At 37.2% G+C, this 15,897-nt stretch overlaps 1 protein-coding gene across 11 annotated transcripts in view; it reads right to left on the minus strand.

Moving 5' to 3' along the window:
* Positions 1-15,897, minus strand: part of CHID1 (chitinase domain containing 1) — a 142,390-nt gene that overhangs the window by 85,772 nt on the left and 40,721 nt on the right. For 10 of the 11 annotated variants that reach the window (XM_075426895.1, XM_075426886.1, XM_075426888.1 and 7 more), the window contains 2 exons: positions 6,690-6,791; positions 4,255-4,410 (listed from right to left, as the gene is read on the minus strand). In XM_075426895.1, the coding sequence (XP_075283010.1) occupies positions 4,255-4,410; positions 6,690-6,791 (258 nt within the window). Of the gene's footprint in view, positions 1-662; positions 752-4,254; positions 4,411-6,689; positions 6,792-15,897 lie in introns of those variants that run through there. The other variant, XM_075426896.1, reaches the window with a different exon arrangement.

Consider the following 15,897-nt stretch of genomic DNA (forward strand, 5'->3'; position numbering starts at 1 on the left):
TTTCTCCCTTGCTTCCACTGGCAATTTATCATATCAACCTTCTTAAGTGTTTAAAAATTAACATAAAAATCTCTGTTCAGATTACTTGAAATAAAAAGTAAGCACACACAGCATTGTCTCATAACAATAGAATTATTCACACATCTATTTTCAACAGCTACATTTGGAACAAAAGCAGCATGAATGCAGAATATATTGAAAAGTAATATACAGCCAGGTGAAACGTTATAGATGTATCTTCCTCCTTTCAGCACTACACAAAAAAGATAAAATGTCTTTAACACATTAAACTTAGCAGAGATGTGCCCAATAAAGAAGGCTGATCTATTAAATGTCAGTGGGACTACTGCCACATGATAGCCTTTGATTTACATTGCTTTTAATTCACAGTTAACAATGAAGTGTACTCAGTTCCCTTTTGGCCCAGGTCATAAAGGCTACAGATTTTAGGTGGCATGGAATGGAAAACACCACTGCACTGCTGTCTAACCTCCCATAAGAGGGCAAAAGAAAACAATGGGTATTACTGCAACTGAAATATAACGTCCCAATGATTAAAAGAGATTCTGAAGAGCAGATAGCTAAAGGCAAAAAAAGTACATTGGAAGTAAGAAGCTTGTGAGAGTGAGAGACTTGCTGACCTGCTACTGGTCTCCAAAAGGACTCAAAGGTAAAGATCCTCCAGAAAGGCTAAACAGTTTCTTAAGCTTCAGGGTATACTGAAGAATTATTTTCCCAGAGACATACACTTCTGAGGTAAAGAAGAAATACAGTCAGTTTGCAGTATCAATAGAGGACGTGCTGGAATAAACAGATCATTAAAGCAGCAAGTCAGCAACACCAGATGGTTATATTCTGACAGGATTTTAATACAGTGGTAAGTTTTAATGACTGCATCTTTGCAGTTCAGACACCTGATTCTTGACAGCCAGAGGGCAGAAAACATTGCCAGAAGCACTAGAGGTGATGTACGGAATCACAGGTACAACACCTTTTTATTTCAGGCTTAGCATTTCATACAAATTATGTCAGAACTAAATATACACAGGAATCTAGCTTCCCTGCAGCTAAACAACAACGGTACTTGGTTGATTAAAGCACCCGAATGTGCTGTAATCTCTGAGATTGACTCATTGTATTAACAAATAATACTTGTGACTGAGCTGCAAGACAAACACATTCCTATGGAAAACAGAAGCTGTAGTTCCTAACGTAACAACACCCGAAGACAAACCTACATTGTGCTGTAAAAGAAAAACCGTTTTCATTTAGTTTAATCCTGACATATATACGTACACAAGTACATACACATATTACTTTTTATGAGATGTATGAAGGAAAAATGATAGTACATGGAAAGGTTGTGTATCTTTTCAGCATAATAGTAACCAAGTACTTCTGGCTTTAGATTACATTCTGCAATTAAAAAAACACTGCCACATAATATTTTATGCAAATAGGAATTCTATTGAAAGTTATTATATGAACTTCTGGACTGACAGAATATTCAGTAAATGCAATCTACCTACATTCAGAGCCTCTTTCCATCACATAATTCCTGCCCTAAAGAAAAACATAAACATGAGACCAGCAACGGCTTATGCACTCTGCATGTAATCCTATGTATAAGCTATACTAATACTCAATTTAAGTGCATACTGTATTTACATCAAACAACTTGAGAATATACAGTTTGTCACTGGAGTCTCCAGCTCTCTTATTAAAGATGATCAGCTTCTGGTGAATATGTTTCAGTGAGACAGTGTGCACTTTACAGTATGCCAAGGAGCACTGGCATGTTGGAGACCTGTACATGCAATAAATTTCAAATGCAAAAATCTAAAGCGAAACCTACAACAAAGTTGATACCCATCATACTGCACTTGACTGAATTATTTTTAATATCAGTACTTCAGCCCAACATCGCTATCACTACAACACATGGAGGGTGCCTTAAAGGAACCATAACTCAAACTTTCAACACTTTTTTACAGGTCATGACTAACACTGGATTACAGTCACCAAGAAACAGGAAGCTCAAATTCAGTAAGGAGCCAAGGTGAGAAAAATAAATAATCAAGCCATACACTTCTACACTGCACAGCTTCTGAGCAGCCTCTTTATGTAGTATGAAGCAGGTACAAAAATGAGAAGGAATAGCATCAGCCATGTGCCTTATTAGAGAAAGAAAAAAACCTGCTGTAGCCAGAGTATTAATAATGAAATAAGAGGGAAGCATTTTTGGAGGGAGGGGGAAGAGCATCTCTGAACAAGCTGTGCCCATTGTGGTATTCAATTAAGATGTGACAGTGATAGTTGTCAAAGACTCACAGATGACAGAAACTAGGACTTCCTTACAAACCGCCTGTTACCAATTAAATAGCAGAAAGACATTTTACACTAATAACCTTTTTTCTGTTTTCGTCATGTCAGAAACTTGGTCTATTTTGAAGCTGTTTTACCTTGAATCTATTTTACTATTGCATTACTACAGATTACATATACAGCAAAGACTAATAAGTAATTGTGCATGCTCAAAATAATATTTCTGGAAAAAAATAAACTTAATCATTGACAGATGTTTAATAGGTAAAGCAGCAAAGTGAATATTAGTGTCTTTTACATATAAACTCAAAGTTTCTTAAAGACTTTGTCCAGAATCTTGCTTCCGGTAAACAACTGAAAAATTACAGTATCATGGTCTGTCAATGAAGAATACATTAACAGGACCATTGTCTGTATAAAAGATATTGTCCCATACTGTGCACCAGTGCCCTACATAGAGGTAAAGATACTCTTTTTTGGTAAAAGTTAATCACACATGACTCCTAGCTAGGCTATTTTTGCTATTAATTAAAAAGCAACATGAATTAATACTATAATATAGTCCAGAAGAATCTATGAAAAGTAAAAGCAGATGCCATCCTAAGTGTGCCGTATGTTTTCAAGTAGAAACTTCACTCCAAAAGCTGCAGTTCAGAAAAAAGCATGATCCTTTTATTTGCTAGATAGAGCAACACTGCTACCTGCAGAAGGAACTGTAAACATTACAGTGAAGCTACATAAATTGTGCTGAGCTTGTAAATCAATAATGCTTTGACTATTTAGTATTTTTCCTCCCTAATCACTACAACTAACTTTACAGAAGCCATTCTAATATACTCATTACACAACTTCCACTGTAGGCATGGCTTGATTGCCCCCACCCTGTAGTCATTTTCTGTTATTCAGCCATTCAGACAAAATTCAGCACTGGGAGAAAACTGTCTACAGTATTCTACCCCTGCAAACAGCCAAGGTGAAGCAGGAAGACAGCACAGGCAAGTGCAATGATGACAAAGTGTTTGCGTAACGGAAGGTATGGACATGAAAAATTCAGGCCTTTACCTTATACAATCCACCTCAGACAATATTTTAATGCCTAACAACCAATCTGTTACTACACTGAAATATTCTGGTGTAATGAACTTAGTAACATGTGAAAGTGAAAACGGTCACCTCTCGGGCTTGAAGTTTGTTTCTACTTGGCTTGTTCTATATTTTATAAATCAATAACAAACTTCTGAACATACCTGACTTTCCTGCCAAATTCACGCTGTTTTTCTTGCTTTTTCTTCTGGCTTGATGTATATACCCTGACAGTATTTCTATGAAGCTCACTGTTATTATAAGCGGTTATTATCCAAAACTAAAACAACCATTTTCCTCTGAGAGTCAATATAAAACTTCTGTCTGGCTTTGGAATATCTCCCTTCATCTTGTTACAGATTTTTGTGTCCAGGTAAGCTTATTGCAGCTTTTTCTACTCAAAAGAAACTTGGTGGCATATTGCTGTTTGAAACTAATATCTAATTCTAAAGTAACAGATAACAGCTTCAGGGGCTGAGAGAAACAATCTTTAGGTCAACTGCATGAATGCCCAAAATGAAACAGAGCATAAGAGAATACTGTAGCACATTTTAACACAAAGATGGCAAACTGCATGTACAAACACGGACAGAGGAAAGAGGGAAAATTACACACACCATTTTTCCATAGGAGTTCTGACAGTATAACTGTGCCACCTATCTACACTTCTGTACAGTGAAGAGAAGTTAGAGGTCTTACTCTAACAGTTGAGCTACTATTTCATGTGCACATCTATCACTTTCGCCATTTCTAACACAGCCATATTTCTAAACAAGAATACTTGCAAATTTCTGAGTTTTGTGAGAATATATCACACATAAGTATACATGTCCTGAGAAGGCTTACCTGCTACCAAGGATTGGCTCCCCAGAGGTTCCCAAAGCAGAATAGTCCACGCCATAGAAATTCAGCCCTAGAAGTATTTTATTCCTCCATTTTGAATCAGGATCCAGTACCTGAACACAGGCTCGTACCCAGGGAAGAGGGGAATTCGGACCAGGTCTGTCAAGTTAGCAAAAATCAAACAGGTTGTCAGAAACAGTACACATTCATTCTCAGCCCGCTCGTTTTGACTAGTGTAATTGCAAAGAGCAAACTATGGCACACAAAAAACAGAGAAGGTTATCCTACAATCCTATGAAGGTTAAATGCACATTCTTCAGTGTCTTGAAGTACTGATGCACAAAACATGCTTGCCCCACTCTTGATTTTGTGATTAATTTCTAAGGTGAAGGGACTAAAAATTTTTACAGTGGGCAAGAAAAGGTTTCCACCTAGCACATTTTCTCTGTCACTGGGCCTGGCCCACAGGATAATTCAAAACTGCGTTAACTTCAGTTGTTTTACTTACAGAAAACTACAAAATCAGTGACTGGTAAGTAACGCAGGTTTCACTGATTGTTTAACACTTATTTATGGATAAAGTCCTGAACAGGCAATTACCTAACAAAAAGCTACATCAAGAAAAAGAGTAGAGCCTTCATACACAGAGTAATTGAATTGTAATTGAATATACAAAATCAGGATATCGTGCTAATTCCATTCTTATCTCAGAGAGGAGAGAAGGCTTTATCACAAGGATAAGAAAAAGCATATTCTAGTCTTGCAAATATAAACATCTTCTCCTTCCTACTAATTATCTGCCTCGTATCCTTTGGGATACCTGTGCCATTAAAACTCAATATGCTAATAGAGTACAGGAATGTTGCTGGAAATTGTGTTCATATTTAAAGATAAATAAATTGTGAAAAAACATACGTATTATCCTGTATTTCATGTACTCAGACCAATCAAAGCAAATTCAAGTACAAAAATTTTAATTTTTTTATCAAATCTCTTCTCAGACTAAAAGCATGACATTTCAGAAACTACAGTTATTTCAAATACAATGGGTATGTTAACCGAAGAATGCTTCCCTCCTCCTTTCAAGTAAAAAAGGTTAGCAGCTCCAAGTCAAATCTAAGTAACTTAAAGCACCAGTGAAAGCATAAAGGTGTGACTGTACCATAACAGAACCTGTGATTTTAACATGGCATAAAGCATGGTGTAGCTTTGCCACACAGGAAAAATGCAGCCTACAGCACAGTATTTCTAAATTTGTTCAGGGTTCCAGATGGGTTTGTATAGCCTGTACAAAAGCCCTTTGCATCTCATCTTCATAGATGTCAGTTTTACCTAGAGGAAAGCTGAACTGGATACATCTATGTTGCATATTCCAGCAGGATAGTAACCAAAAACTGTTCTAATTTCACTACACATTATAGTTTGTATATTATAGACTTGAAAATGTAGAGAAAGGGGAGAGACAGAAAGGAGGTATATAAATTATTTTCAGAGAAGACAAAAGCTCCTTTCTCTTAAATTGGTCTAGACATTATCAAAATGCTAATATACTACAGGTGACAAAGGTTTTAGTGATGTGATAACACAAAAATTATGGTATTTCTACATCTGCCAGTTCACCACAAATATTAACTCTGAACAGCCACCTTGAAGCAAGATATACAGAATCTCCCAGGAATTCCAAAGGCATATCCTTACCTCCAATTAGGAGGTGAAATGAACCATGCTTTTGGAGAACAGTAACATAAAGAGTGTAGCTTTTAAGAACTTCTCAACTACATTGTTGTTCCACTTTCACACAGTTAAAAATATTAAGCTCCTGAAAATGAATATTCATGTACAAGAGTGGAGGTTTGTATTCTTTTTCAGGCAGACCAGCTCCCTGATCTGGTTTGATAAGCTGCTGCACAATTAGCTGTATCAGTACAAGGGAGGGACTAGTGGAAGAATGGGAAAACACATTTTAAGCATGTCCACATTAACAGTGCTGCCAAACAGCAGTCTGCTGCCTCAGGATGAAATAAATGGGTTTTCGATTGTGCTTTACAGCTAATTTTTTTTTCAACAATGACATGTATTTGATTATTCGTGTACCTATCCTGCAGAACCATACTGAATAACTGAAAACAAAAGAACATGTCTGGTAAAGAGTAAGTGCCATAGTACTAGTAAAAGTATAAATTTGTAGCTTGAGTACGAAGCCTTTCACAATATCTTGGTGCCAGATCTACACTGCTGTTAAACAATGTCTCACACTATTGGCTGTTGAAAAATCACCTATCCTAATTAATAATCCAAAGCTTTAATATATGATACATTTAAAACACACTATCCACTTTATTAAAAAAAAAAAAGAACTTCTACTGCAGATTTAATAGTGACTTAACTGAGAATCAGTTCCTTCAGCAATCTTTTTCTAATGTTAGATGGAGTCTTACCGTTGTGGTGTTGAATAGTCGTATGTCATGAGACTGAAGCTGTCTATTGCTGAGGCTAGCTGATCAAATTCTTTCTTTGTGAACATTCCCGGCTGGTTAGTCCTTTTAAAACAAAGCAAAACAAAAACAACAGGAAGAGATAAATTACTACTATAACCTGGCTTAGTCTCTCCTTTGGGTTTCATACCATTTGATCAGCTAAGAAAAATCTTTCATTCTGAGGTGGCGAAAAAGATATTTCAGTGCCATTCTTAAAATACATGCTTAAGAAAATAAAACAATATTCAATGCTACTTTTGTTGCCAGTGGCAATAATCAGATTTCCACAGCATACGTATCAAATAAGCATTTCTAGTATGGCTACAATAGTGATTATAAGGACTGCAGACTAATCAAATTGCCTTAGGTAGCAATCAACTAAACTCTAAAAGCTTTCACAAAATCTTTAATTGTTTGGCCTGTCAAACTGGTTTTGATACTTATAAAACTAAGTTATCTGAACCACACTTAAATAAATCAATCCATTCTACGACCTTCTCTAGACAGAAGTCTAGTTATGCCTTCAGCATATCTTTGTATGAAATATGGAACACAATTATTACTTGCCCCTTTTTTTACTTATTCTTAATTTACAAAATCTAGCACTGGATTAACATCTACCATAGCTTCATAGGCAAGGGGGTGTATTTTTGACAGTTTTGGACTCGCAGAGTGTACTGACTTCCTTAAAATATTAAACTCAGAAAGAATTAATGCACAGAAGTTGCCTGAAAACACTGAATCTGTTTCAAAGAGAATTCATAACTTCAAACTAGCAGCAGACATAGCACAGTGGGGAACATAAGGAAGACTTAATCACACTGGAAAGATGGGACTGAACTAAAAAGGAAAAGCTGCTGCCAGGAGAACCATGTTCTTGGCCAGAGGGCTCTGAAGCACGTTAAGATGAGACAGACAGGTAGAGAAACAACATATTGTCTGAAATAGCCTGGGAAAGCAGGGTTGATGGGTGAACATTTTAAAAGAAAAGAAAAAGAAAAAAAGGTGGTTTAACAGATACAAACTCTGTGGTGCAACTGTGCCATCTGAGAGGCAGACTTAGACGATTGTACAAGATTCCTCTAGAGAGTAGAAGAGAGAGACTAAAAAATTCAGACCTTCCCATTAATATCAGTAACTGCTACTTGATCTAGAAATTTGTAGGTAGCCCTGTCTAGGCAATACACACACTAAAACTACTCACGTTCCATCTTAAATGTAAAACAAAAAAAGATGCTCAGTAACAGCTGCAAGTAATAAACTGAAAAATCACTTATTTTGACCCTTATCACTTCTGGATCAGTGTGCAAATTCACTGTCCAACAATATGTGCTGAGTGAATCACCAGAGCATAACAGCGTTCACTTACCGGTTTACAAGGACACTTTATGTTCCATCACATTAGGAAAGAGGTTAACAGAGTATTGGTTACAAAGTGGATCAGAATAAATCATTTAACATACCTGTCATGTTATAAGGGAGCAAAGTATGAATGGTATTTGCAAGTAATGTCAATGAACCTGACCAAACACACTGGATAATGTAGCTCTAACTTGTAGCCAGTTGTTCTACAAGAACAAAGAAAATGAAAGACATCTTTGAAACAATGTCATGGCAATTTGGATGTCTGTGGGCAAAGCAATTCCCCAACGCAAGCTCCAGTAAAAAACGTTTTCAGTAAATTGATTTTGATTACTCGTGAAGGGAAAAAGCATAAGAAGTAATTATAACGTGTATTAGATAGTAGGGCAAGTTGGATTGCTTTATAGATTAAGCTGGGTAGTACTTTAACGAAACTCATGTATGTAACTTGCCCTCTACATCCATTTTTCATATATACTTTCAAGGAATATGGCAGGGGGGAAATACCACCACAAAAAACTTCCAGGTAAAAATGGATATTGTCATAATTTTCTCCAAAGCAAGCTTGTAACTGAACTACTTCAGCTACAAAGGAATGCCATGTGAGAAGCAAGGTCATAAATTTCCAACTTGGAACAAACCCAGCAGCAATGAATATGCTTTGTCCATTCATGGATAGTGTTGAACCACCACCACTCTTCAACAGCAAGCACCACTCACCAGCTCAACCAGTACAACCAGTCAATTCTGCTCTAGTCAAGTGCTTTGGAAAACTGTCCACTGAAGCAAAATCAAGACTATTTGATTCATGCCTTGAGAATTGTTCTGAGTCAAGAAATTGGCACTCAAAGATAAAAACTAAATATTTTTCAACAGCTATTATGCTTCTTGTTTGAGGTTTCCCAATCTTTCCAATATTTAATCTAAACTTAACTCAAGGGCAGGTAGTTCTACTGACGACATCATTGAGCAAACCAACACAGGGAAAATCAAAAGAAGTCACAGAATATGCAAAGTCCATGAGAATAAAAGTTTCCAAGTCTAAGCCAAAAGCCTGTCATTCTTCTAAGTCTTGAATACCACTTCCAAAATATTCAGTGACGTGGCAGAAGCACCATCTTTTATCAGCACTGTACAATATACATACTAAAGACAGCTTGTTATTAAATTGTCAGATGACTAAAACCTTGGTGATTTTATCTGTTCACTATCAACATCATGAACATGAAGGAGCTGAAGTCAGGTGTGTGAACATGAATAAAAGAAAAGCAAATGATTTAATATAGCTGAAAAGTCTCTTTGCATGGAATTAACCCAGACCTCTGAACTGCTTTATTCGCTTTATCTTTGAGTTCATCATAAGATACAGTTCAAAAACCACATCTCATTCAGAGTCTAAGAAATGTACTCATTAAAAGAGTGAAACTAAACACTGAATACAAGAGAAATCTGCTGTTTAAAGAAACCTGCTCCTATTTGCCTAAAAATACATTGAAATTATGCAATATGCACTATAAATATGAAACATTTTGGATTCAAGAAGTAAATTTAAGCAGAAAAGGCTATTCCTTTTATGTTAGCTTACACTAAATCCTTTTTATTGTTGTTCTAAGAGTCAGACACCTCATATAATATTCGCCTTCATATTTTTCGATCTCAATACCTTAAGCAAATGTCAATACAGTTTCCTTAACACTCTGCTCAAATGCACTAGTGTTCTTACACGATTCTTATATCGTTGTTCCACATAGTTAACTCTAAAACTTATTAAATACTAGCAAAAACCCCCAACTACTTGGGTTTTGAAATGGCCATCTAATCTTGGCCAAATTTGGATGTATACGAACAGTAAAAGTTGCTCCTTGAGGAGAAATTCACCACAGAGATAAAATTTATGGCACTTTAACTGCAGTAAAAAAAACACCTCTGATACTATACATACAACAAAACATTTGTTTCGTCTGAGGTCTGAGTATAACGTCCACCATGATACGTATAGGACATTATCCTAGGTGCTTGTGCTGGTCGACAGCAGGCTCAGTATGAGTCAGCAGTGCGCCCTGGCAGCCAAGAGGGCAAACCACATTCTGAGGTGCAAACACTATAACCAGCCAGTCAAGAGAGGCAATTATCCTGCTGTATTTAGCACTGGTGCAGCCTCACCTTGAGTACTGTGTGCAGTTCTGGGCCCCACAACTTAAGAAAGATATGAAGGTACTCAAATGCATCCAGAGGAGGACAACAAAGCTGGTGAAAGGTCTGGAACAGATGTCCTATGGGGAGCAGCTAAGAGCTTTGGGTTTGTCTAGTTTGGAGAAAAGGAAGCTGAGGGGCGACCTCATTGCTCTCTACAGCTTCCTGAGGAGTGGAGGTGGAGAAGGAGGTGTTGAGTCCTTGTCCCTGGGATCCAGTGACAGGACACATTGGAATTGTTCAAAGCTGTGCCAGAGAGGGTTTAGACCAGGCATTAGGAAGCATTTCTTTACCGAGAGGGTGGTCAAACACTGGAACAGGCTTCCTAGAGAGGTGGTTGATGCCCCAAGCCTGTCAGCATTTAAGAGGCATTTGGACACTGCCCTTAATAATATGCTTCAACTTTTGGTCAGGCCTGAAATGATCAGGCAGTTGGACTAGATGATTGTTGTAGGTCCCTTATAACAGAGAGTATTTTATTCCATTCTTTCCTGTCCCTTTGTAGGGAACCACTGAGTTACTGAGAGAAAAAGCACTCTACTTTTTGAGCGTAATGTCCAAAACACAGAAATATTTCTGATAAGCGACACTGTCCTTTCCTTGTACAGAGAAAAGCTGTCCCTAAGACACATCAATACTTCTGCTTTAGATCAGCCCATTTCCTTGAGAGGTGATCAGGCTTCCACCACACACTTTTAAGAGATGTATTTTCTTGGATAAAGTACTGACTTTCCTGCTGAAATCTTGTTTACATGGTCCAGTGCTCACTTCTTCCCATTCCTAGCTATGTCACTTTTGACTGGACTAAGCAGCTCCTTTACCTTGTTGAGAGATTCGCCTCTTCCATTCATAGGCTCCTTTTCCAAATTTCTGCTACACAACACAGCAAGAGAGGAAGAACTATTCCCCTGAGAGAACAGGTCTTATCTGCACATATTCCTGACAATTTGCCAGTATTTTCCAATGGCATGCTGCTATATTTATATACAGAAACTATCACAGACTTAAAAGAAATCACCTGTTTTCCTTGGTATTTCTGTATACACAGCTTAGAACTTCACAGTTTCTTTTTACTATTCTACCCTTTGAAGTCTAAAATAAGTGCAGGGGAGTTTGTTTCATAGCCTAGAATGTCTATTGCCTGAATCTTCCAAATAGCATATGGTCATATGTATCAAAATTCCCAGTAGCGCTTTACTGATAAGTATCTCTATAAGGTTTTGACTTCGCAGTCTTCCATACTGAAAGACTGGAAAAAATAGCTCAACCACGCAAGCCATTTTCATTTACTTTCAAATGCATCTACATTCTCAATTACTTCTTCTGTCACTATGATTACTACTGTAAGAAAATACAAGGTCTTGCAACTGACTGCTATTCCCTGCAAGTTCAAACTGCATTCTTGTTTGGTTACCTCATGTTCTCCCTCCCTTACAAAAGAGGAGTTTTCTGTATCCTCATGTCTCTGAATAGCCCTTCATAATGGAAAACCAACTGACTTTCTGTTTCCTGTATACATCTATTGCAGAAGTCATCTCAGTAATGACTTAATTTTCTTGTTGTATATAATTATTTTCTCTGTAACGCAACCATTTGCAAGTCTTTCCTTCTCCCATCTTTCTTCACCATCAGATATTGTTGGTTTTGATAGCTCCTTGCAGTTAGGTGCGCTAAAGTATAATGCTATTGCATTTTATGAACACAGACCACTGAATTAAATTAACACACGAGCACTCAATAAAAATTCACTGTTTCTTCCTGCATCCAGTCTGTTCTAAAACAAATAGGAGAAAGAGTTAAAATCTTAACCCTGTGCAGCTATAGGCATTGATAATGAAGTAGTTAAATGCATAAAGAAGTTAAAATCTGAAACCATTTTCTTTTCAGGAAAAACCATCTTGGCAGTTTTGTAACTACCCTCTCTCTTTATAGGTTCTCCAAAACTCTGTAAGGCTGACAGTTCACTAAAGTAATTCTCCACTGTCAGTATTTAGAAAACAGTTCTATATAGATTCCTGGTTTCTGTGGCTGTTTGGCAACTATATTCTCTGGTCTTTTGTATATGTTCTGTTTACAATGCCCTCTCACTGCTGGGTCTTGGGAAAAAAACTGGGTCATCTTCATCTGTGCAGCTGCCTATCTTCATAAAGTGGCAAGGACCTGACTATTAAAACTCTGTCTACAGCAATTTTCTTTGAAACTGGTCAAATGCTAAAAATCCTTCTATGGAGAGACAAAGAAGCGAAGAGATAAAGCTTACAAACACCTTTTCCCCAGAAATCGTGCTAAAAATAAGTTCTGTCTGCAATTGGATTGGATGAGGCAGGCAAGTCAACAAAAGGGCCTTGACATGGTATCACTCTTCGAAGACATGGACAGTAATCACAGATTTAATCTTTGCTGTCAAAAAAAGAACATGATTATACTGAATGATTAACCAAAAAAGAGAGATTCTCAGATAGATGAAAACAGAATTAATACATAGTAGGGGCTGAATTCCATGCCATTGATTGGAGATTTTAAAAAGCACAGCATGATGTCCATCTCTGACCTCTCTCCCTCCGTGAGCACATCCTTGCAGACAACGTATCAAAGGTTTTACAAGGATGCATGTTACTCATTCAGCATTTTGGAATACGCGCATGCTTAGTATTTAAATAGATTCACAAGCATCTGTAATAAAGCTTTTTTTTTTCTCTCTATTTCCTTTCTAAGGACAAAAAGTTGCAAGAGCTGAAGAATTACCTGCAATATGATCCAAATCTCAGTGAAATCAGAACTTACACACAGTATCTCATTTTGTGGCCTACAAACCCAGATCAATATGACAAAGAAGGGACTGTACCTTGCAAAACCAAAAATGTTAGTCCATTGAAACACAGTGTTGAGGCCAGTCCATTGCAGGAGAAACAAATAACACAAGTTCCAATTTAGTATACTAACTAAGTATACTAGTATCTATTGTTTTACTTTTTTTTTTTTTTTTTACTATCTATATGGAAGTTCCACTTCTCTTAAAATAGAAATTAAAAAATCAAACCGAAAGGTAACTCCATAAAACCAGTGCAATGGTCACTGCTCACATTGAGTCTTCCAGTCATGGCTTTTCATCTGGTTCTACTCTTAGAACACTCTCCCAGTGTCACACACTAAAAGTGTTGGGACAGACGGAGGCAGAGACAAAAGCAGGAGGTCTACCTTCTTAATATCTCAAAATCATGTTTTGCTCACATAACATGAAAGACTACCTTTTTTAATGAATAAGTCGAAGAAATATCATTCCAAAGATAAAAATTATGAAAGAATGAGCAAATGAAAAAAGAGAAATCTTAATGGAATCATGACAATTCAGCTGTTCATTTCAAATGAGCTGAAACAGCGTGAACACCCCAAGATAATTACTTTAGCAAGCCTGGGCTAGACATCAGGGAGAACCTTCTAACGGTTCAAGTTACTTAACTAAAAAACTCACTACCAAGTGCATCCTAAAAATACAAACCTGACTTTCCCTGATTTTACTAGCATTACTGACCATGTTCAAGTTTTCTAAATAGCAAGAATCTCTTTACAAAATTATCAGATTAGATTATCATAGGCATTTAAAAACAACAAAACCTAGCCAGTTTGGCAAGCGAGAAAATTGTAATGGAGTGCTACAGATTCACAATACTAAAGAGTTGGGAGCAGTTACTTCATGCAATATGAGTGCTTCGTATCACTAGGGGACTGTAAATGGTAACAGACTGACAAGTAAAAACTTGCTCTATTTTCATCAGGAAATAAAACGGTATTTATGTACCAAACAAAATTTTTGCAGAACATTGATGGCTGGCACTCTTCCTTAATATACATATCCCATCCCAGCTGTTGCTTTTGCCTTACTTGCTCTCCAAACAGGGAAAAAAATGAGATCTGTTCTTGTTACAGAGTAGCCTACACAGCTTTCATGAAGTCAAACTAATTACCTGTAGGCCATCTGGTTTAAACTAGCAACAAAAGTCAAGAAGGAAAAACATGCTAACAATTATGTGCCCCGAGAAGAAAGTATGAAATCCCAGCAGACACCTAGGGACAAATGAGACTGAAAACAGCTGTTCCTCAGAGCTGAGGCATGCTGGCAGACCAGTGTGCACAACTTACACTGTATTTCTCAAGTAACTTCAGTATTTTTATCTGAAACTCTGAAGCCAACACAAGAAATTCACCTGTTTGACAAAACCTGACAGCCTGAATACCAAAGAAGAAAGGTTTCTTTCAATACTTGTCATTGTATTTACTATTTCCATTTTTGGGTAGGTTAACTGCTCTCCTTTAAAGCTGTTTCTGTTATGTTGCTTTAGCCTCTTTAGAAGAGTCATTTCAGCACCACCTATGCATAAATGAACATCCACTGTGTCACCATTTGGTTCTGCTAATTTCCAAATTATTCTAGTGTCTTTCATGCCAGGGCTTAATGCCCAGGCAAGCCATGCTCTGATAGCAGAACATAACTCAAAACAAGCTTGTAACCCTGGAGCATATGAGCCTAATTTAAAAACTCTAACACACCAAATGTAGGCTTGCAAAGATTAAAGTGTTCATCTTTTTTCTTTTTTTTTTTTCTTTTTTTTTTTTTTAAATTTTCCAACTTCACACTGAAACTTACATGGTAATTGCTCTTCAGCAGCTTGCTCAGAATTGGTAGAGCTACAAGTGCCAGACATGCTGAGGAAAACATTCCACTCTTTCTTCTATTTGACCGTTATTAGTTGACCTACAGATTATTTCAACACTTCTCCCTAGCAGGAATTGAAGAAATGATGAGCACACCTGCTTCAGCACATGTCACAGTGCAGTCAGACCTTGGCTGCATTAATTTCATATAGTAAAGCACAGTCTTTAAAAAGCCAGTTCTAGAATAGATTTGTTGCTCTCCAGTCCTTTCTGAACCTACACAAAATGTGTTGAACCTTTCACGGCTGCAGTCAGAGCCATGCTGTACTGAGCTAGAAGCCCAACCAACAGCAGCAAAACCAGGGAAGTCATCAGCAAGGGAAACAGATGTAGTTCAGAGCCATTAACAAGCACCCAGATTTTCTGTAGCTAACAGAAATCAGTTTAAAAAGAAATGTGACTCACAGACCTATACATTAAGCCTTTATACAGGGAAGAAACAAAACCCTGAGCCCAACAGCATGACTCCAAGTATGATTCAACAGTACTACTGTAATTTGAAGAGGTTATTCAACTTTCTTCAATAACTGTTACTCAGTAGTCATCAGTGGTCATTTCCTACCCAGTTTTCTGCTCCTCTCAATCTAAACTCATATCTCAAGCTGTATCTTGTGATCCAAGTCACATATTTTACAGGTTCTCTAATACCCAATGAAAACTATCATGCCAGTCAGCTAGCCTAGACAGACTAGAGTCATTTCACCTTCTTGAGTAATGAATTTTATGCACAGAGCCCAATTTCAAAATCTCTCGATATATAACTGTATTCTCCACATTCCTGACAATGCCTTTTTTTAGGATACTCCCAGGAAGATTGACAGCTACAGGAATCATGGAGGGCAATGTGTTATTATCATCTAGGCACAAGAAATAGGAAACTGTGCATAGTTATAGTTTTCAG

The sequence above is a fragment of the Opisthocomus hoazin genome, chromosome 7, assembly GCF_030867145.1.
Source record: "Opisthocomus hoazin isolate bOpiHoa1 chromosome 7, bOpiHoa1.hap1, whole genome shotgun sequence".
In the NCBI taxonomy this organism is placed as follows: Eukaryota; Metazoa; Chordata; class Aves; order Opisthocomiformes; family Opisthocomidae; genus Opisthocomus; species Opisthocomus hoazin.